At 51.7% G+C, this 23,238-nt stretch overlaps 1 protein-coding gene across 3 annotated transcripts in view; it reads right to left on the reverse strand.

Moving 5' to 3' along the window:
• The window catches only part of TNRC6C (trinucleotide repeat containing adaptor 6C), a 100,677-nt gene that overhangs the window by 14,248 nt on the left and 63,191 nt on the right, over positions 1-23,238 (reverse strand). For all 3 annotated transcript variants that reach the window (XM_090257377.1, XM_090257378.1, XM_090257379.1), the window contains exons 6-16: positions 12,943-13,158; positions 11,302-11,468; positions 9,805-9,885; positions 8,519-8,576; positions 7,730-7,872; positions 6,013-6,162; positions 4,768-4,911; positions 3,920-4,039; positions 1,851-1,934; positions 1,401-1,632; positions 608-775 (exon numbers count right to left, since the gene is read on the reverse strand). In XM_090257377.1, coding sequence (XP_090113503.1) covers positions 608-775; positions 1,401-1,632; positions 1,851-1,934; positions 3,920-4,039; positions 4,768-4,911; positions 6,013-6,162; positions 7,730-7,872; positions 8,519-8,576; positions 9,805-9,885; positions 11,302-11,468; positions 12,943-13,158 — 1,563 coding nt within the window. The remainder of the gene's footprint in view (positions 1-607; positions 776-1,400; positions 1,633-1,850; positions 1,935-3,919; positions 4,040-4,767; positions 4,912-6,012; positions 6,163-7,729; positions 7,873-8,518; positions 8,577-9,804; positions 9,886-11,301; positions 11,469-12,942; positions 13,159-23,238) is intronic.

Here is a 23,238-nt window from a genome sequence, read left to right on the forward strand (position 1 = left end):
CCGAGTGTCGCCCTCACTGGGAAGGACAAGCCTGTGTGTAAACCCAGAGGCCAGTGAACCCACCTCGCCACAGGCCACCGAGCTCATTCGTACCCAGGGAAGTGCCCGCACGGCACGTGACGGTTCTCTTGGAGAATTAACCATTAGAAAGACTCTCTTTTTAGAATGCTTTGTATCAAGACACAATTATATCCCGTTACATTTTCTCTGCTGCTTATGCTACCAGGAAATTTGGAGCTAAATTTAATGCTTAATGGTGAGATCACCTGTTATGGTTATTAGCATTTTTGCTTCTTCCTCTTTTCTAAGCTTTTGATTTTCTATTGAAAAAAAGTTCAGTAGACTCAACATTTTTGTTGAGGAAAACAGATGTAAACAAAAGCTAAGCAGGCTATGACCCTTATTGTTTGCAGCTCTGGGGCATTTTCAGGTTCTTCTGGGTTTGTAGCTAAGACCTGGCGCCTGAGGTTTCAAGAAGCGGGTCACTGACCAGGGGGCGTGTACGTCCCCTGCAACGGAGTGGGGCGTCTGCACTCAGCTCTCGGCACCGCAGCCGCGGCCCGGCGGACAGAGGGAGAGCTGCGCCGGGCACCGGGCTCGGCCGTACCGTGCTTGCCGGGGTTCTGGTCGAGAGGGGAAGCAGCACCGGGTACGCTGTCCATCGGGCTAGGGTGTGTCCACTGAGGGAGGCGCGACTGGGACTGGGACGAGTCCTTCACCGACAAGCCGCCGGTCATGTCCATGCTGCCGACATTCACGTTCGGGTTCAGTCCAGCTGCAGATGAACACACCGTCAGGACAGGCCCCATCCTCTCCACGGTCACCCTAAAGCTCCCCTGGAGTCGATGGAAGACTGGACTCACAGCCAAATACGGTCCCATTCAGTGTGGACAAGAAAAAGAAACCTTGTCTTCTCAACAACACACATTCCTAGGCACTGAGTTAAGGAGAAAAAGGTAATAAGCAGTCTCTGATTGAGGAAGACCGAGGAGTCTCCTCCTTTTACTTTTTTCAGTGCTAAGCATGGTCATGCGGCTTCTCATTCACAGAAAAACAGAACGAGGCCACACAATTAGGAAATCCAAACACCTTTCCTGGCACAAGAGTGCCACACTCTTCCCTGCGGCTGAGGCGGGAGGACGGCGGTGGCTAAGGGAAGGCGGGGCAACCCAGGGGCAGAACAGACTGCGGACTCGACAAGGGGCATGCGGCAATCTGGGGACTCTCACTGGAACTGCTTCTAAAGGAGTTCGGGCGGGAAGTATTTATAGCTTGTCCTGCTCTGCAGGGGCAGCCAGGGCCGCTCCTGCCCCACGGAGCCCGAGACAGCCGCTCTCGGCCCGCTGGGGACGTGGGCCCCACACGACCTGGGCTGTCACACGTGGGGCCCCCAGACTCACCAAGAGGGTAAGGAGCAAAGGTGTTGGGTGCAGACTGCTGCTCTTTGGTCTGCAGGTCGGGCGGGCCGGGGGCCTGAGGGTGCGGGGGGAAGCTGTCCAGGGCCGATTTGCCTGCAGAGGGGTGCAGAGGCAGGTGCGGCGGGGGCGGCGGGGGCTTCACGAGCAGGGCCTGGGCCAGCTGGCGCTGCTGCTGCTGGATCTGCTGCTGCAGGTTAGTGATTGTGCGCGCAACCTGGCGGCAGACATGCGCACGTGAGCGGGGCCAGCGATGCCCGTCACCCCTTTGTCAGTCTCCACTGCCAACCTCCCCCCAAACCTAGGTGACCCCGAGACTTTCAGCAGGGGAGGCTTAGCGAGAGAAACACCCATCAGTGGACTAGCCCATCAGTCAGCGTCCCCCGGAGCAGCGAGGACGCGCGCATGGACCCGCCGGGCCCGGACGGCACCCACTTGCTGCTCTTGCTGTCTCAGGGGTCCGGACACGTTCCGCTGGGCCTGGAGCATCTGCTGCTGGATCTGTAAACGTTGGTACGCCTGCCGACAGAAAGAGCCATCAACACGCTGCGAAAAAGCCGCCAGCGAGCGGTTCCCCTTCAGTACGTGAGTTAAAAAACTAAGAGAACACGGCCAGGAGTCTTAGTCCCCTTCGCACACTATGTGGCCAGGAACCTCTCCCGAGGGAGAAACGCCTTCCCAAAGCCCTCGCTGTGCGCGGCTTTCTGCAGAGCAGCGCAGTCAGTACCCCTGCTGAGTGTCTGTAATGGAGCCCGTCACTATTCTTGAGTTAATGAAGAGGTCAGAATTCTTCTGGTCAAGTATTACAAATGAAAATTAAAGTGAAATGAGGGTAAAACAATACACGCTAACGCTGCCCACAGCGGCTCAGGGGCAATGGTGGGCGGCGGCGAGCGGTGGCCCGGACCCAGAGTCACCCCTGCCCAAGGGCCTGCCAGTGGCGTTGGGGGTTGCGCGCCGCGCTCACTCACTGTGGAGCCTGAAACCCAGGCCCCGCCCACGAGGCGGCCGCAGTGACCGTGACACTTTTCTGGACATGGATGCAGAAGGTCTGGTCATCTGTTTCAAAATCTTGGCTCAATATTATAAATTTTTTTCATACAATATGGATTTTCTGGAAAGTGTCTGGCAAGAGGATATATTAAACTAGAATCCAAACAACTGTAGAGGCTACACTATTGGAAAGGCCTCACTGATCTCTAAGTTATGAAGGAATAAAATACTTCACTTAAGTGAATCCTATAGGCCCTAAAACATAACCCTAGGATGCACTGGAACTTTATTTTACCAATTTTTCTGGAAAAAATGTGAAAACAGTATACACTATTTTAAAATCAGAACACATGAAACATAAAATTCGTTATTTTTGTGGTGTCTTTCGTACAATGGGGTCAATAAAGTGTGTGAATAAAGGGTTCCAGACCAGCAGGCCAGTGACAACCAGCCACGTGTCCTGCCAGAGCTGTAAATAACACGCTTTATGGTGGCAGCCTCTCCACCTGAGGTCAAGGTCTCTTCCAATTGCTGGCCATTGTAAACGACACCACTCACACACGGCTCCCGGGCCTCACGGTACGGCCGTCTCCCTGAGAGCCCAGCGGTGCCCTGGCCCCCCGCCCGAGCCCTGTGCACTCCCAGGAGCCCACGACAGTCTCCAGGCACGCTCCTCCTCCCCCTGCTGGGCTGCCTATGGGAACGTGGCCCCTCCCACGGGCTGGACGTACACCCACCAGGCGGGCCGGGGTCGGCACTGAGAGCACCTAGGAGGGGTAGTTTGATGACAATGGTTTTGTCTACCGGATGCCTTGTTTTCTTATGATTCCTGGTCATTTTCTAGGAGATGAAGTTGTGGGACAAGCCTTCTAAGAAAATCAGGTGTCAACATATGAAAGCAAGAAAAATACACAATGTCCTTTGGTGTACAGAAATCCATTGCGTCCCTTGACACCATGACATGGCATTTTACAGTAAAAGCACCAGGACTGTTAAAAACTCAGAATCCAAGATATGCTCAATTGCAACACTTCCAGGAATGACAGGCTACATCGGCCTTTCTCAGCGGGGGCTCTGACTGCGCACTGCGTCCTCATTTCTGAGGCACGTGCTCCGGAGGAAGAGCTGCTCTCATGCTTCTAGAATTACGTGGCGTATTCCACCCTCAGAAGAATTGAGGAAGCCGTCAGCGGAATGATGTTTTGTGTTCTGCGGCCGAGGTGGGAGACGGGATGAGCCTGGCGGGCTGAGAGCTCACGCCACGACACGCCTGACGTGGGGTCTGGGGGATCCTGTGAGCCACATGTTCACTAATTGAGTGAAAACACCCGCGTGGGACGCCTTCTCCTTCTTTTCACAGTTCATAGTGTAAGCGTCTCCATGACAGGAGGGTCCCACCGCCTGCCCTCACCAGCCAGCTGCTGGCATCTCTACAGGCATGTCACCGCCGTGAACATCGGGGGCCCTACCCCTGGCTCGAGACCGGGACTGGGACGGGCCCACGCACTCACCAGCTGCAGCTGATAGAGCTGGTTCAACATCGTCATGTGCTGAGGGTTAATCGGCGAGGTCAATAGTGCAGGGTTGAGACCAATGTTTTTTGCTGCAAACTGCAAAAGCTGTGCTTGAACCTGTTCAACAGAAAACACGCGGGGGCCCTGGGTCACTGCTGGAGCATCTCCTTCTCTGTCGGTTCCACACTGAAAACCGGTTAGTTAAACGATACTTATATTTGCCTCGCGAGTGAACATTATAACATTCTGTGGAGCTTTTAAGGTGAGTTAACATGCTTCTGTGAAGATAAGGAAGGAAAGAGGGAAGGAGAGAAGGGAGGGGAAAGGAAGAAGGGAAGAAAGATTTCTTCCTCCAAATCTTCTAGTTACGAATTGACTTTCTCATTTCCTATCTAGGAGTGACTCTGGGCCACCTCATCACAGAGACAATCAATGGGCCCAATCGAAGGGCTGCAGGTGGCGCAGGGGGAGTCTCAGAGAAGGCGTCACCGTTGCCCGGGTTGCGCCTTCTCAAGGAAGGCAGGTGCACGCCTCCTTGTTGGTGGCACCATGGCCCCCACAGGGGGGTCTTCTCCCAGCGTGGACAGTAGCCCCTTCTCAAGTTTATGTGCTCAGAAAGTGGTCCCCCTGATCGTGGGAGCAGACCCGCTCCTCGGTGGGCACAGTGCCCCGGGCCTCCCTTGTGGCACATGCACCTGCGTGGCTCTGCCAGCCCTGACCTTGACTGTCAAGGGCACTCTTTGCCTGGAACTCACTGCCCCGAACCAACCAGGGGCCGAGCACTGGCTACTGCAATGCCCCCCCCCCCCGCCCCGAGCTCTGTCCCTCGCGACCGTGGGTCTGACCTGAGGGGATAGAAACTGAGGCACTTGCGCACGGAGGCCAGGCTGGGAGGGGTTCAGCTGCGGCACGGGCGGCATGGGTGGCGGCGCGCTCCTGGCTTGTGCTGCTCCGCCGCTGCCGAACACGCCCAGACTGCCGCTCGGTATCTGCAGGGGGCGGAGGGGAAAAGTCGTCACAGTGTCAGAGCGACAGGAACTCTGCGGGAATCGGTCCGTTTTCCTAACGGGAACGCAATATGGTCTCCGCTCCCTGTGGGGAACTCCCACCCAAGTGTCGTTTCCCTAACTGTTGCTTAAATGGGTTACAGATGACAGAAATTCAGTCCAGGTAGCTAGCCATGTTTTAAACCACAGAAGCGTCAGTTTTTAAATGTCCCGAAACAAGGCTGAGCAGGACCCCGGCCTGCAGATGGCAGGATGTGTGACGTGCAGGCGTCCCACTGAACTACCCTACCCCCTCGGCTGTGTCAGATGCCAAGGGCCAGGCAGACTGAGACGGTGCAGACAGTAAAGACACACTGCTGGTAATTAGCTGGGACAACAGGCACGCTTGGGACTGTCTGGCCACCCTAAATGTCACAGCAGTTACTTAAAGAGAAGTCTGAAACATGTGTGCGTGTCAGCCTCATCCATGAGGAAATCAACAAGAAAGGGGGTCCTCCTGGTGGGATGAGAATGGTCTGCTTACACACCAGCTCATTCGAGAGAATCTGGGGCAGGAAAGGGACATGGAGCAGCTGCCAATCAAAACCCTCAGGCCCACCCTCCAGTGCTGGCTGACAGTGGTTTTCACTTCCCCTCGAGAGTGGAGGCTGGGAAACCGCCAACGGGACTCTGAAAGCCACCGAGACCTGTACCAGAGATGTCGCCTCTATTTCTGAGAAAAAGGGGAGAATGTGCTGTTTTCTGGCAGAGGAGCACATTTAACGTTTTCATTTATATGCTATTTAAACAAGCAGTAAGTCAGCACCAAGGGTGCCGAGCTCAAATACATTTTAGTTATGTGGGAAAATACATATAATTCTGAAATAGTTCCTGTAATATGGTTAAATCTCAAGAACGAAATTCAAGTCTTGACCCCAGTAAGTAACTGAAAGGAGAACCGTTAGGATACTTTAGTCGCCTCCCCACGTCCGACCGCACTTTAGAGCACAATGCGGAGTAAAATGAGGCCGGCCGGCTGAGTCTCGGCACCTGGCCGGGGCCGGGGGAAGAGAGGCCGCTCGGGCCCTCTGCGCACAGCCTCACCTGTCGAGAAGAATTCAAGTTTTGCATGCCCAGCCCTGAGGCAAGCCCACCCAGGGCCTGGTTAGGGAGTGCACTGCTCGAGAGGGGGGGCTTCAGGCTTGGCGAAGGCAAAAACGGTGAAGTCGTGGGCTCTTCCACGAGGCCGCCGTCCTGAGTGGAGAGAGAAAGGGTGAGCTGTGTGCCGTGCCCACCCACAGACAGGGCACACGGCAGTTTCCCCAGGACATGCATGGGATAGGGAGGAAGAAAGAATTAAAAGAAAACAAATGAGCAAAATTGAACCAGAGCTATGTAAACAAGAAGTAGACTAACAGTAACAAGGGGGGAGGTGGGAGGGAGAGAAGGGGGTAAGAAGGGGAAGTGTAAAAAAAAAAAAAAAAGAAAGAATTAAAAGAGCAAAATGTGGCAGAATGGAGAACAGGGGCAATGGAAGAGCGAAGAAGAAATAAACAGGATTAAGATGCTATTTTCATGTTAACAATTATTCCACAAACACATGTGTTAGCTTATAATATTCTCATCCACACCGACCCCACCTAGGGCTACAGGGCAGGAAAAAAGAGACAGAAACTCTGATTTGGAAAACAGTTTGCAACCGCCTCCAGAGACACAGGCCCTAGGAGACCCTGGGTAGGGTTCTGCTGACGGCCAGCTCTTCTGACCGACACACACGGCCTCACGCGGTTTAATCTGGTCATCAGGGAAGTTATCAAACAGACAGAAGCCCAAACATTTTTTTTTAACACATACTGAACTCACTATGTGTGTCGGGCCACTTGCAAATTTATCTCCTCTAACTTTCCAACAAGCCTGTAATATTGCTCCCCGGTTGAAAGATAAGGGAACCAGTCAGGCTCCCACGCTTAGCAAAGAGAAATATCGGATGCCAAGTAAACTGGAATTTCAGACGAACAACAAAGAATATTTCAGAATACGTACGCTCCCAGAATTACTTGCTCGTCTGCAATGCCCTCGTCCCTGGGCGCCGTGGCTCAGCACCCTGGCCACACTGGCACAGGGCGGGCCAGGACGTGCCCCCCACCCCCCTCAGGGAGTGTGGCGCCAACGACCCGGGTTCTTTGAGAACAGAGAGGAAGCCCCATCTCTTCCCCTGTGAGCCTTCCCTTTGTTTCCTAACTGGTCCCTTCTGGCTTCCAAGTTATTTCCCAGGTTCCACATTTTGATTGACTTGAATACTGTGAAGTCACGCCCTTCTGCAGAGAGGACATTACTCCAGGATGCCATTAAGAGGATCAAACCAGTGACTGGACTTGCTAAACACGCAGGCGGGGATCCTGCACAGACACCAGCATGCTCTCCGCCGTGGCCAATCCAAGCAAGGGCCAGCCAGAGCCCGCTGGTCCCTCTTTCTCAGATTCATCATATAACACTGGCTTCCAATTGGAAGAACTATGCATATAAAATAGGACAGTGACAGAAATCTGATGGCCCTTATCTGTTGGACAAACTAAAGCAGATAACCCAGCCAAGTTCACCCAATAAGTAAAAGTCATTTTCAATTTTAATATTTTTTATTCCTTACCACATCATATAAAACATAACACTACCTCTTTTGAGCTAAACACATATATATAGTAGAAAAGCTGGGTAAAAGTCACTTAAATGTCACAGTGCAAGTTTTTAATCTGGCTTCAAGGACACAGATAAAATGAAAAACACCTCTTGCTAAACAGACAAAACCCACTTAAACGCATACCTTGTCGAGAAAGGTGGGGCGGTCCACGGAAGACTCTTTGGAGATCGGTGGGCGGCAGCCAAGGGACTTGGTGACCATCCCGTTGTAGTCGGTCACCCCCAGTCCACGCTTGTCCACGTCCACCTTCTTTTCCAGCAGAGCACCTAGAGCGCACCAGAAACGCGGGCGGTCGAGCCCCGAGGACCCGTCAGGACACTGAGCGGAAGACCCTCGACTCCAGGAGACGGAGATGCCCGCTCTCAGCCCTCACTGCCCCTCAGGGCTCTGCCATGCCCTCCCCGGGGCCACCCCACCCCCCAGGGGTCCTGTTCTCAGAGGGGACGTCCCTGAGCATCCGTCTAACACAGCCGCCCTGCCGCCCCCCGCCACAATCTCCATGTGATGGGCCTGCCCAGTTGCAAAGACTCTTGGAGGTGCTGGGACACGAGCGCCAGGGCCCAGCCAGCGCGGCATGAGGGCTGCCACGTGGCCCAGTGTCCCCCTTCACAAGGGTCACTACTACCTCCCTCAAAAAAGATTTAAAACCAAACGAAAACTCATCTATTTGTTGAAGCTCTGGAAAAAGATGAACGAAGCCAACATGGTTCAATGTGGCATTTGGCCATTCGTCCCCAGAGCCACGAGTCCTGGGACCTGCTCCGTGGTTAGGGCACAGCATCAGCTCCTCCTGCGCTGGGGCCTGGGCCTGTCTCACGCAGCGCGGATGCCACCATTAATCTGCGGCGGCCGTGGAACGCGCGCTACCGGCACCTCCGGAAAGAGCGCACTCGAGGTGTGTGTATTACTTACTCATGGCCTGGTCGAGATTCATATTATTACTCTTCAAGGCCTCTTCAGCTGGCTCTCTCTGTGGGGAACAGTTTCCATTAGAACGGCGTGCTAACAAAAGGAAAATCTTATAAAGAGCTTTTTACCACTATTAGTGTAGGGAAGGGATCATTATTAATCTAGGGCTGCTAGGTTTTGGAACTGGAAATACTTTTCCTCATTGCTGAGGTTAGAAGTTTTGCAAATAAACAGCTGTAATGAGAAAATGCCAACTCGTTTCGGGTACAGAACTTGTATTTAACACTTTCACACCCAGTGCAGTGCTGCAGTACCCCGCGCCTGCTCCCGGCCAGCAGCGGTTCAGCGAGGCTGAACCCTCCGCCAGGCCAGCCCCGGGCTCCAGGCCCCCTCACCACCTGCCCCTCAGGCCAGCCGCCGTGCGTGCGTCAGTGCGAGTCAGAGTGCCGGGGCTCATCCTCTCCTTTCCGGACTCTGGGCTCTGTTGTTAACGATTCCCCACCAGGAAATGTAAAAACAAAGCACGCAGGTTCCCTGTGATAATGTTCCCTGTGCCTGGCGCCCATCTTCCTTCCATCCCTTCACACAGGACAGGGAGGTGTGCGTGGGGGTGGGGGCACCAGGGCCCGGCGCCCGGCCCAGGGCTGGAGGGCCTGTGCCCAACACGCAGGAGGCAGTTCCCTCCTCCAGACTGGGGCCACTCTGGACTCGTTAGGAACATCCACAGTAACCAAAAGTTAAATACCCACTTAAGAAAGGCATAGAAGGAAGACATTTGAGGGGAATACGCGGCAGATAGAAGCGGTACCCCTCGCTCTCTGAACGCCTGCCGCTGGACCTTAGGAACTGAACAGATTGTGACACATTTCCAGGGGACCATCCCGCGGTTCTGAGCTCTCCCTACACATGACTGAAATGCAGGAACTACGTAGGTTTGGTTAGGATTCTTTTTATGGACACAAAACTTTCCTTTACACCAAGTTTTCTCTTGTGATCTTCGTCAATCTATTGTGTAAACTAACAAAAACTCACTTTTAATTATAAGTGAAAATATAAGACTATATCTATAAACCAACGAAAACTTAATTCTAGGAAAAGGCTCTCACACCTTTCTTGAAAGAAAAGATGTGGCTCTTTGCTGTGGGTCAAAGCAATGATCCCTAAACACAAGTGCCCAGGTGAAAGGGAGTTTCCTTGTTACACGTGACAAGTGTGGAAAGGACACGACGGGGATCATGCGGGAGGGGACACACGGGGCGTGGCAGGGGAGCAGAACAAGAGCCAGTCACCGGGAAGCCCATGTCCGTGAGTTGTTTGATGAGCCGGTTCATGATCCAGGCCTCGTCCTGCCTGCCAGATGTCTTCATGCCCTGGAACGAAGTGTGGGCAAGGGAAGCCCGTCAGTCACGTTTCCATGCATTTCCTCTAGACAGGGAGACACCTAAAATTCACAGGCCTTTAAAGTCACCGAGTCTTTCTGTGTTAATGTTGAATGGTGCTGTACCCCAGGAGGTCCTTGACAGTGCGTGTTTCGTGGCTAGCTCTGTGGGACGCTACAGGGCGCGTCTGCAGGTGGGCACATGTGGGACTCGTGGGTTTAAAGCAGGATAATTCTCCTCCCGAGAATGAACTTAGTTCATCACAGCACACGTCACTTCCATTACCAAATAACTGTAGTAAGTGTTCCTTCGAACATAGCCCTCTGCTACGATGAACACTATGCAAAGCTGACTATAAAGTTTTCCCCTCTCGTAAGCTTTAAAAGATGACAGAATGCAGGGGATCCCTTCCAACAGAATAAAGAAGCAGTAAGGAGGCAGGAACAAGAAACCTGCTCATTTCATTAACCCTCCCTCGCTTACATTTGAGGGCTATTTGTATTCCTTTCCTATAAATCATCTCTTCACACTCCGTGCTCGTTTTCTGTTGGGTTACTGGTTGGCTTTAAAAAGATCAGTTTCTAGGGCCTTTTTTAAATACCAGGGAGATCGGCCTTCTCCTCGACATGAGTTATAAATGCTTGTCTGCAGTTGGTCATATGACTTTGGACATGGTATTTCTGTCACGCACAGTTTTTATCTTTACCTGCTACAGTTTACAAGTCTTTCTTTTATGTTTTTTAGGTTTTCATCAAAGTTAGAAATGCCTCTCCCATTCCAATACTGTTTCAAAAATTATTTCTCATTTTTATTTTTCATATTTAAATTTGTGATCTCCTTAGAAGTTCTCAAGGCCCACATATTATTTAAGCTTTCCCAGAGGGCGGCCCCGTTGTTTCAGGACGACTTAATGGTCCGCCGTAGGAATTTGGGGCCCAACTGCCGTCTCGTGAAGACAAAGAAGAAGAAGGAACTGAGGGTCACATCTATCAATATTTACTGCACTAAAAATTAAAACCAAGAAATTTAGAAAAAAAATTTAAAAAAAACAACAAGCCCATCACATTAATATAAATAAGGGTTTTAAGTGGAAAATAGTTACATTTTCTGAAACAAACTCTTTAGAGGGAGAAGGCGGGGGAAGCGAGGTGCTCTGAGTGACGGGCCCCCAGAGGCAGCGGGGTCCTCACGTCTGTCCCTGTCCCTGCTTTGCTACGAGAGCAATCCCACGTGGGCTCTAGAAAACTCCACTCTGAGCAGAGACCCCCTGACAGGCTCTCGGGGACCTCCAAGGGCCCTCGGAGCACGCCGGGGACCTCAGGCCGACCTTCCCTCCCTGACTGGAGATGCCGTGGTAAGCCGAACGCGTTCCTAGGTGAGTTTCCCGTCTCTCTTTAGGGCGCACACCTTTTGGAGTCCTTTCTTGGGGGCGTTCCCCCAGGAGCTGCAGGAGGAGGTGCTTTCCTGGGAAGCAGCACTGTTCCACATGCCCCCTTCTTCGTCTTCCCACTGACTGGGCCCGAGGCTCATGTCGTCCCCACCACTGCCCCAGCTTTCTTGCATAGATTTTGAAGCTAGGAAGAGAGCGAACATGAACTTGTCAAATTCAGCATTCCCGAGGAAGACAATGCTCGCTACAACATCATTTAGGGGGAGGTGTACTGCAATCTACCTTTTCCCCAGACCTAAGAGCTGAATGGACATGTTTTTTTCTTCAAACGCCAGCTCTTTTTAGTCTGTGCTGTTCCAAACTCCCTGAAGTGACTGTCGGTCACTTTGAAGCATGAACATCCCCATACTGAATCCTGGGCCACAGGAGAAGGTGGCCATCTCTACATGGCACGGTGGCCAGTAATATGCAGAGTCCTGAAAATGTCACTGCTTGAGCCAAACCTGCGCCAGTCTGCTGTGTGGACCAGCGCTCCCCCAGCGTGACCACAAGGGTCGCCTGGGGACCACGAAGGACGCAGCAGGTCTGAGGCTGGATCCCAGGAGCTGTCCCCAGAGTAACGGGAAGTTGACAACTGAGGCCTCAGGCAGGTGGAGCTACAGGGTGAGCACTGAGTTTTCATTTCAGGATATTATTTTTTTCTCTTTCTTAAAATACAAAATGATTTTTGGCATAAAATTTATCTAAAATTTTTACTGAAAGGTGAGCACAGTTAGCTGGAGACCGTCAGGCCATGGAGCTGCGATGCTTACGGGGCAGACGGGCACAGCATTGGGCCTCCGAGGACACGTCACAAACCCAGACATGCTGCCTCCGAGTGGTATGTGAACCGACACACTCAGAAGCTGCCTTCCCCGTCAGGTTTGTGACAAGAAGTAACACGAATGGAGTAAATAACCCAGCAGGAAGGTGGGCATGGAGCGTGCTACACAGTGTTCGCGAAGGACCAAAACACCAGCTGATCAAGTTGCATTTTAAGATCTAAGACACGTATGAGCATCCATAAAAAATGTGCAGTTTCTACAGTCGTGTGAACTGTTCATTTTAACCTCAGACTTGAATCAGCAATCTAATACTAACATCAAAAGGATCACGTTGTCAGTCATCCACGCCTTAGAAGATTCCCCTTGGTAAATGTGCTCTGAACATTTGTAAGAATGCATTTTTATATGTGCATTTAATACACTTTCAGATAATGGGAGGAAAATGCAGAAGGAAGGAAAGAAGGAAGGAAGAAAGGAAGGAAGGAAGGAAGGAAAGAAGGAAAAGAAAAGAGAAAAAGCATGAACCCAGAGTACCCAGAGCACAATTGTGTATCAGGCCAATATGCTATATATTGTTCTGATTCTTTTATTTATTTGTTCTTTAAAAGGGAAAGCTGGGCTTCTGTTAAAACTCCTTGGTGCTCATGTAACAGATACAGCAAATATTTCTTTACAGTCTTGGTTTAATGTTAGTTTTGAAATGTGAATAAAATGAGGCAAGTGTCTTAAAAATTAATTCTTAAAATTCAACAGCAAAGTACCCCTCTAAATAAAATACTCTGATCCGTTTCTAAACGGCTGAATCAGGGCGGGCAGAACGGATGCCCATCGTACCTGGTTTGCACAGGGCTGGGGCGGTGGCAGGCGCGCTGGCTCTCCCGAACGCCACGGCCGGCTCCGCGGGCTGGTCTCCCCATCCGCTGCCGCTGCTGGGGGGCTTGCCCCACGCTGCGGTGCCGTTGTCAACCAGGGTGGAAGGGGAGGGGGGTCCTCCCCAGGAGTTCTCAGCCTTGGGATGAACGTTCGGCATCTCTCCCCAGCCTGATGAAACTGGAAAGGGCACCACGGGAGAGAGAAAACAACAGAAGTGAGACAAGAAAGTAAAAACGGTAATTTCAAATCCAAAACAATTTCGGGATAATCTATGGTAGCAAGGCTTTTAGTAGAACGTGAAAGGACACATTAAATCTAATCAGATTTGTTTAGCCTCTGAAAGTTGCAATTTTCTCACTCCTGATCCCCATCTGCTTAAAACTGCAAGTCCACGAAACATTCAAGACCATTACATTCACAGTATTTGCGTCATAAGAGGATTTAAAAGAACAGTTCAAAACTAACTGTTAAGAAGTTGTTTTTATTTTTTAACTTCTGGTATCATAGGTAACAACCTAAAAGAAATTTTGTTACATTATTTCCCCATAAAAGAAATTTACAAGAAAAGCAAATTATTCTTGCTTAGCTTCTGACCAACCAGCAAAGACACAATGCAGGCAAAGCAACGTGACCATGGCGGATTAAACAGGGACAGTAAAGGAGCGACAGGGAGCAGACAGTCCCCAGGTGCCACCCGGTGGACTGAGCGAGAGCTGAGGTCCTGGTCATACGGACGGGACCCGAGCGGGGGAACTGGGTCAGGGGGCCCAGCAGGCACACGGACTGAAGGGTTTTCCAGGAAGTCCTCCTTTTCCCTCCACCTGTCCTGTTGCCTGAGCATCCTGACCGGGGACTGGTACCCGATCAGGGTGCCGTCGTGATTCCAGGTCAGGCATTACCGTCCATGGCACAGATGTCGGGGACCAGGCCACAACACGGGTTCCCCCTCCTCACACTTCAGCAAGAAAAACACTGTATGTTACATATGTCAACTCCATTTTTCCAAAGCAACGCAAATTCTGACCATTTTGCTTCTGCCCATACGCTCACCACTGATAGTCATAATGATAGTTCATATCAGTTATAATTTTCATTGATATGGTTTCTCAGAGATAGAAATGCGAATGTTTTAAATACTAACTGAATAGAAGAACAGAAGGCATAAAATGCAAATAGTTAACCAGATTTTAAATTATTTGGTTGTAACATGGATATTACCATCTCAATTAGAAAACATTAATTTTCTGACTAAAAATTGCACGGAATCAGTCCCCCTGATGCTCTTTATTCTAATAAAATACAATAATAGTATTAATTAATGACCAAAGAACACGCAACCTATGAATCATTTTAATTTTTTTATTTATTGACTTGAGAGAGAGAGGAAGGGAGAAAGAGAGGGAGGAGGGTAGAGAGAGGTTGATTTGTTGTTCCACTTACTTTTGCATTCATTGGTGGCTTCTTGTACGTGCCCTGACTGAGGATCCATGGGGATCGAACATGCAACCTTGATGTAGTGGGACGATGCTCTAACCAATGGAGCTACCCGACCAGGGACTTGAGTCATGTTAGTTACAAGCGCTATGCTGGGCAATAATTACGTAAACTCTTCCTGATAACAGGAAAGTTAGCCCTAATCAGTTACTGTCAGCAATTGCCAACTATAATATTACCTGTAATCACACAGAAAATAACAATGTATGTTGGGAGTAGTTGTTTTACAAATTGAAGGGACAAAATTAAAAGCAGGAAAATTAACATAGCTGATAAAATTATGGGTGTTTTGGAACAATAAAATAACTTAGGGGTTACTAAAAGCTAATCAGTTGTAAAAATACTGATTTATTTAGGTAATTAAATAAGTCACCTAAACTTTGTCACCCTTATACCTCCATCTCTTTGAAAGGCAATACGACAAATTATTTAACTAAATCCAAACTAAGAGTAAATATTTAAGACTATGGTAACTACAGTTAATTGATTTTTATAGTTTTTAATTCCTATTAAAGCAGCAGAAATGTCTACAGAGTATGTTTATATAGAAGGCAAATGATTTGCAAGCATCATGTTTCAAAATCTTAAAAATAAACGGAAGAATAATTGCTTACTCAAAAGTTAAAAACCCCAGTATTTCCATTTTAAGTTGATCTCTGACAGGAATATAATTTACCTACAATGTCAAACTGACGTACATATCAGAAGGCATGCATGCTGAAGGCTCAGAAAGCTCTGGAAGAAATGCTAAGAACAGGCACACTTGATAATTCTGATGCAAAGCAATTATTTCCAGTGACTGAAGATAATCTTATATACATATTCCAAAAAGAAAAAAGCCAACTCCATTGTTCAGTGTTCATTGCTGGAGTGACTTTGGTATCTTTTTTTCTGTTAACAATTTTACAGAGGTCCTTTTAAAAGTTGGGCTTAACGAGGCTGAACAAATTTCTATCTGACATTTAAAACATTGATATTAAAATTTTAAAAACGTTCCTTCGAATACAGGGTGGGGCAAAAGCAGGTTTACAGCTGTTCACATAAAAACACAATAATAAACAGACACTACAAGAACAGACTATGCGTCCCACACTCACCACTGAAACCCCCCTCTGCCCCACCCGGTACTACTGCTCCTGGCAAAACAGTCCTTCTGCACCGTGGGGTTCAGGAATCACGACTCCCCTTCTCCAGTGGAACATACGGTATCGGGAATAAAATAACAGTAACGAACCACCGCCACAGCATCGTTTTCATTCAGTTTTAAATACACATTTTCCATCTTTCTATCAGACAGAGAAAACAAAGTGCCTACGTGGTGCACACCCAGGAAACTGGCATGAAGATGAGCACGAAGCAGCTAAAAGGCCAGGAAACAGAACCCAGGGTAAGTCTTGACCTGACTTAGGATCCTCATCTCAGGCACTGCAGGTAAGCCGGCAGATGGCATCCTTTCTTCTGTGAAATAAGAAATCAATTCTAGCATGTTGCGCAGATGCTATTTATACAGTTTTGTAAGTGTGGCAGGCAGTCCTTTTGGGGAAGAAAGGCTCAGTTAGGGTGGGAAGGAAAGATAAGGGACTGGAAATTCAGTGGAGGAAGTGTCTGAGTGTCTGCTATGTGTTGCTCTGCATTTCGGGTACTGACTCAGAGTCAGGAGATGGGATTCTCTCACACCGAGGGCCTTTACGTGTGATGGGTACTTATTACAAAGCTTGGGTGGCCACTGGCCTGTGGAGGGACAGAGCAGAGCTGGGAGCTGCAGCACAATTAACTTTTCCCATCTGAAGTGAAGACAGGCATAGAGGGAAGCTTCCCACGGAGCAGTCTGCCTAGGCAGGTGGCAGCGTGTGCTGCTTCTCAGAAGGCCTTGTGCTGTGCCATTTATTTGACATTTTTGCCCCAAGTTCAGGGGACTCTAGTTGACAGCTGCAGACAAGGGTCTGTACAGCAGCCTCCGACAGGAGGAGCTGCTTCTCCTGCCTCACTGTCACCAAAGGGTATTACAAACAGAAAAAAATTGGTTTAGCTTTTACTTTAGTGCAATACAGACTCTGAACGTGCTGAGTCCGTCTTACTGAGACATGGTGGGGGGGCAACCTTATTTCTAACGGTCTTGTCCGTTCATCATTTCGACCTGAGTGCGTATCCCAGGATGTGCACAGAGGGCGGCCTCCTCCCACTTCCTTAGTGGGAGCTTCCACGCCCTGCTGCGGCCCCACCTACCAAGTCCCCCAGAACACAGAAGGGTAAGAACAGCCCAACCACACCAAAGGCAAGAACAACCCCGTACCCATAAAAAACCAAGATCGCTGAGATCATTCCTCTTTTAGCAACCGTTGCATGGTGCTTAAAATAGAATTATTCTGGCTGGAGAGGCCATGAGACCTATTTCTGACGTTACGATGTGAAAACAGTTGAGCTCCAACAGCATCTTGCTGACTCATTACATGTGCAGTGGGCTGTTTTGGTACCATTTTTACACCAAAGGGAGAAAAAGGAGCAGCGAGCGTCTAGGAGGGGAGTCCCGGAGGAAGGACAATGTTGCCCCGCTTCTGCTTTTGAGACTTAGGAAACAACATACGTGTTCTACCTCCCTAGGGAGAGAATTCCTAAATCTACTTTCTTCCAAGTTTTAGCTTAGGGTATGAGTGACTTGCCTCTTCCCTGTTTAATTCACATGGTCTCTGCCTTTGCTTATAATACTTGTGCCAGGAAACTAAGTGAGAAAGCAAATAGCACACCACTGGATTCAGGAAGGGCCCCCACGCAGAAGGGAGTTTCCGTCCAGCTGCAGCGCGGGACCACCAGCGACCGCCACAGGCCCGGCTGCAGTGCCCGGCAATGGCTGCTGCGGCTTTGCTGAGGGGCTGAGAGTAAGTCGCGAAATGGATAAAAAATACTCTACAGTAAGAGCAGCGTTAGCAGTACGCTTCCACTTTTCTGATCGGCTGGTGCACTACAGGAAGAGGTGACCCCAGGCAAGATATCTCGGCGCCCTCCCCTGTCGCTGGGACAGCTCTGATCAAGTCCACGGCGGCCTCCGAGTTTGATTCCATCCAACCCCCAATCCCTTTCAAATGATTTCATTCCCGCAGAACCCTAAGTCCGGCTCCCGTGCACACGAAGTCACCGGGCTGAGGAGGTTGGTGACAGCGATGTCTCAGGCAACCTACTGTCTCTGGTCAAAAGACCAGCACAGGGACATTTCTCTAGATAATTACTGTGTTCTATCCCCAGAACAGATTGGAACCAGATCCAAATAATCAGTTTATGAAACTACACTGCACTTCCTAAATTCACATCAAGTTTTCCTCAGGCTCATCAGAAAACTAGTAACAACAAAACAAGAATGGGACAAAATTTTTGTCCTGTAGCATTTTCTTCCATAAAACTAGACACACAAAAAAACTATATAATTGAGAATCCATATTTTATAAGACAGAGACCAATATCCTTAAGTGGTAACGATCAACAGTTTAAAACCCAACTCTGAGATAAGTGAAAATTTTGTAAAAGCAGTATGTCAACAGCAAAACAGCAGGCTGCCTAGAAAAGACCAACTTTAAAATAGCAGAAGCTTCATCGGACAGACATCAGGTGTGTGGCTCCATTTGGAGAGGAGTCCCGGGTGGCACATGCAGTCCAGTCTGGGCACGTGTTCAAGCCACTGGGCCACCTGCAGCATGGCTGGTACTGTGACTTCTGCTCCTGTCACTGGTGCCAGCTTCCGACATGTCAGAGTCCCCTACTGGGAGGGTCGTGGGCTGCCACTCGTGGGAGTGAGTGGAGAGGACCGAAGGCCCCAGTCCACTGTCCTCGCTATGCTGGGGGCTGGTGGGAAAGACCAGCAGGCTGGGCAGTGACAAGCTCAGACCACTGTCATTCCTGAGAGTGACGAACCCTGCTCCCCTTGCACAGGAGCGCCTGGTTCGGGTCTGAGTCATAAGATCCCAGGTAGTGAGGGCAGGAATGAAAGCTCAGTGCAGCTACTTGGGGTCAGGTGGAAGAGGAGACTAATATAAATGGAGACACTGCGAAGTGACCCCACCGTATGCTGTACCCACTCAGCTGGACACAGGTTCTGCAAATGGGCCCACTGCCTGGAAAAGCGCTGAACTGGTGCGTCTCCGTAAGTGGTAACTGCTCCTACACTAGCGCTGCGAGGACAGAGCACCCAAGTTACTGTCGCTTACATTTGGGGATAACGTGCACTCTGTTAAGAATGATCTGTAAACACTCTGCAGACAGAAGAGAAAGATCCTGGCCCTTCCAATGAAACAGGAACGCCTTTACGTGGGGTAGAGTTCACAAGTGGGAGCCGATTCCAAGGGAGACACAGGGAAGGAGAACGCACGGCCCCCGTGTGCTGTGGCCGTCTCAGGGTGCCGGGGGCCTGGGATTTTAGCAGTGGCAGCGGGCGCGGCCTGTCACACAGCAGAGCCTCACCACTGGTGCCCTCAGGAGACTGCCTGCCCCTGCAGAATGGGGGGTCACATGAGAGGATGCATGAACAAGCTACCTGTGGTCACCGCACTTACCACCAGGCACACGGGCACACCGTGCAGCTGGGGCTTTGCCAGGGGAAGGAGGGGATTCCGGCTGTGACCCTGGAAGGGCAGCCATGGGAACGGGGGTTCCAGAAGAAAGTCTTGGGTGGGTAGGACGACAGCCATTTTTAACTGTCAACTCTCCGCAGAGAACCTTCTGCCAACCTTTCCTATGTCACTGACCTCGCCCACGAAACTAGACCCTGCCTTACTGTGTATATCCCTTCATTTTCAGTATCAATGACCTTTCTTCCTTCTTGCTGCCCCTCATTCCCTCAAGTACTTTATAAATAAGTGCCTAGAAATGTCAGTCATATATTAGTGAAACAGAAAAGGACAGGAATCACAAATTCGAACACCTTGAGAAGGCAGCCAGCCAGTGTAAGACGGCACAAGCCTGCGATCCGTGGTGCTGCTCAGAGTCTCCGTGCTGGGACGCGAGAGCGGGCGGTGAGGGGCACAGCACACCAGAAAGCACAGGCCCTGTCTGAAGCAGGCTGCCGTGGGAATCCAAGGTGTCAGACCTGCTAGGTTTCCAGAAGAAGCCAGAAATCTGGAATTTATGCAGAACATTTTCCTTTGAAGACATCTGACTCACATGAAAAATGTGGGCCCCGAAGGCACCTCTGTGGGAGCAGGTGCAGCCCATGGACCACCAGGTCTCTGGCCTTTGGTTCAGTGACAGCGGAGTACATAGGGACAGTAGAGGCTAAACAGTCTTGAGCTCCAGAGAGGATTCCGGTGGCTCAGGGAGGTAAAGGTGGAATTGCCAGGGAGTCAGAGGCGGGAGGGTTCCCTCTAGCTGGTAGACCAGGGGAGCCTTGGAGGGAGTAGCACTTGAACTGAAGGCAGAAAGGAGGGCCCTCTTTGATCCCAGCTCCTGACCACCACAATGCAGGCTTCCGTCCACCTGGCCTCGGACTCCTGGCTCCTTGGCTCCTGCACAGTGTCACCACCGGACACAGATTTGCTGACTCAGGTGGCCTTCGCCTTCCTTGCTAGACTGCACACCCCACCAGGGCAGGGATTCTGTCTGTCTTGTTCCCTTTTGGATCCCCCCAAACCGGAGTGCCGCCTGGCATAAGATGGGTCGCAATAAACACACACAGAAGACACAAATGTGTCCCCACTGTAGAACTGGGACCTCTGGGTCCCGAACACGGACTGCCCAGCAACCCTTCGGGGGCCCTGCTGGGCTCTGCCCCACTCCCCACGCGGCCTAATGCAAGCTTCGCCTCTGCTCACTCCTCTGCCCCCCACCCCGCTCCCCCCTCGGCCGGCGCCCCCACACTCAGAGGAGGAAAACCACCGGGACATGCCCTTCTCCGCTGGCTGCCTGCTGCCCGCAGCTGGGTGCCGGGCTCCTCCCTTCGCATCCTTCCCCTCTCTGCTTGCTCCTTCGTCAGCTCTCAAATGTGCTCAAGACCCTACCTCCCGCCTCAGACAAAACCTCTGCTCCTGGCCCTGCCCTCTGCTCGGCGCTGCTCTCCGTGGTACCTGCAGCGACCCCTGCCGTCCTCTCCCGGGGACAGGCGCCTCCTGCTGTGCCCCCGGTGTCAGTGACTGGCGCAGCTGTCGGCCCACCGGCCCACGCTCGGAACCCTCTTCGCTCATCTCTCTTCTCTGCTCCACGTCCTGCTGCTGCCCGCGCCTGCACCCCCTGCTGCAGCTCCACTCCAGGCCACCAAGACACTGCCGGGCCCAAACTCTGCTCTCCGGCTCAGCTCCCCGCAGACCTGGTCCCTCACAGCCGGGATGGCTGCGGACAAGCCTCCCGGTTCAGTCGCTGCCTCAGCCTCTCACTGGCTCCCCGGGCTGCTGGGCCCAACCCAGCTCCTTCCTGTGGCCTAAGGGACTCAGGGGCCTCGCTGACCTCCCCCTGGCCCCAGTACAGACTTCTGTGTGAGAGGCCTTCCTGCCACCGTCCCCGTCACCCCAAGTGCCAACCGCTTGGAGCTTCTGTTTCTCAAACCTGCCCCCTGGCACCCTGCCCCTAGACCTCACGTGCCAGTCCCTCTGCCAGAAGCACCGCTCGCCCCCCACCCCGACGATCAAAACCTCGCTTAGGGGCATCCACGTGCCGTGCTCTCCTGCTCGTGACCATCCAGGGGTCCATCTTCTGCCGGGGTGCATGGTCACAGGACAGCACTCCTGCCTTCTGCGCCGCCACAGCCCGAGCACCTGGGTGCTATGCCACCACGTCACGGGTGCCCGCCAATGTATCTCGAGTATGTACACGCCAGACAAAAGGTTAAGGTATTGATTTTAGACCCACTGCTGTGGGTGGGCACCAGACCACAAGAAACCGTCAAGCTCCGGGCATTCTTGGGCAATCATAACCGGGACTGAGGTGGCTCGGAGGTGGGAGCCAGATCGGGGCCAGAAGAATGAAAGCAACCGGCCTCAAATGGGCTTCCAATGGGGCATTTGTGGGTGCGGCGGCCCACAGATTCTCTACTCACATCTGTTCCTGTGATGTTTGATGGTTAAAACCATTTTTTTAACCCAAATCTCTGCACACGACAGAGTCAAGAGGCACTCAAGAGTCCAGCCCACTCCTCCTATGAGCCCGCCTGTATCAGAGGCCCAAAGCTAAAGCAGCGACACCTTCCAGACCCCCTCGTCCTCCTGCAGGTTGGGTTCTGGATTCTGGGTGAATGGCCACGGAGAAAGGCTTCTGCCCTCAGGCGTGCCTGCAGAGCACGCGTATAACATCTCGGGGTGGCACAGAGCGGGCAGAGATAAGGAATATGCCAATCACAGAGCCAGGGTTCAAAAAGGTCCCAACAGACTTGGGGACCGGGATCCAAAACCCTCCCAGCGACCAATTTCTACACTTGGGACCAAGGACCCAGCTGCTCAAGAGCAGTCCTGGGTGAGGAAGGGCTTCACGGCAGCCTTAGCAGAAAGCAAGGCTTCAGATTATCAGCCCAACGTCAGAAAAAGAGCGCAGCACATCTCAAAGAGGCAAAGGGAGACTCAGGCTGCATTACTGGGGGTGTGGTTTTAGGAGGGAGGCAGGTTACAGTCGCTACTACTTCTGCACAGGTGAGCCCATACTCAGAGTAATGACATCGGTTCCGGGCACAAGGACCCGGGTGACAACAAAAAGGGTCAAAAGCCATGCCTCTGAGTGCCAGCGGCGGAAGCTGGGAATGGGTCCTGGAGAACGGGAGGATGGAACGGGAGAACTGCACGCAGACATCTGAAACTCTGCAGTATGAGAAGTTAAGCCTTGCTTCGCACTGTCCCAAACTACACTAGCAATTCCAGGATGTGAAGGGAGGCCACGGCTCAGTCCAAGGACATGGCGGTCAGAGTGGCCGGAGAGCAGTGCCCAGCGGAGGCGGGCCCTGGAGCGCCCCAGTGGCCTTTGGGCAGGGCTCCCAGGTGCCTGGGGAGGGAGTAGAGAGGGACAGCCGGGCTATGGGCCCTGGGCTGGGCTGCATTCCCCTCCCCGTGCCTTCCACCCCGGGAGCCCTGCGATGTGGTGAGCCCATGCCCGGGGGACAGATACTTCCCACCGTGGACCCACATTCCCGTCAGAACGCTGGGGGCTCTGCAGTGACACAGCCCAGCTGCACAGTGTCTGTGCCCTCACAGGGTCCCGCAGTCCCTGCCGATGTTCATTTTCTGTCACAACTCATGCTCCCTGTGGGCAGGCTCTGGTCTGGACCATCTTCTTTTCTTTGCCACCACAGTATCTGCTGGAGGCCTCACACAACGCAGAACTCAAAACGTAAGTTTTAGTCTCATTTTAAGATTTTTCTTTCAGTTGGAATCAAAACATGGCTTACACTGTACGACACCACTCCCGTGCTACGGGCCAGCTTTATGTCAGTGCTGACCGCACGTCAGAAACCCCCGGCGCTTTAAGGATCACCAGCGAAGGGGCTTCCCTGCAGACCAAGGACCCCAGCCCCCACGCCCCCAGGAAACTCCTAACTGGAACTTATCTCATAAAGAAATAAGACTTCGTAGGTGAACACCCACACGATGGCCCCAGGCCGCCCAAGAGGGTGCATCTCCTCTTTCCTCCCTTTTCCATAAACGGGTTCGGGATACTTTTCTCCTGGAGAGGAAGCCGCCAGAGCCCAGCGTTACTCCCTGTCTCTGGACGGCCCCGAAGCACACCCTACAGGGTGACGGGCACCGGTGTCATCTGCTGTAAACCTTAGCTGGGGGCGCGCGCACGTCTAGGGAGGAAAGCGCC

This window comes from Furipterus horrens, unplaced genomic scaffold (assembly GCF_987537825.1).
Source record: "Furipterus horrens unplaced genomic scaffold, mFurHor1.1.pri manual_scaffold_11, whole genome shotgun sequence".
Taxonomy (NCBI): Eukaryota; Metazoa; Chordata; class Mammalia; order Chiroptera; family Furipteridae; genus Furipterus; species Furipterus horrens.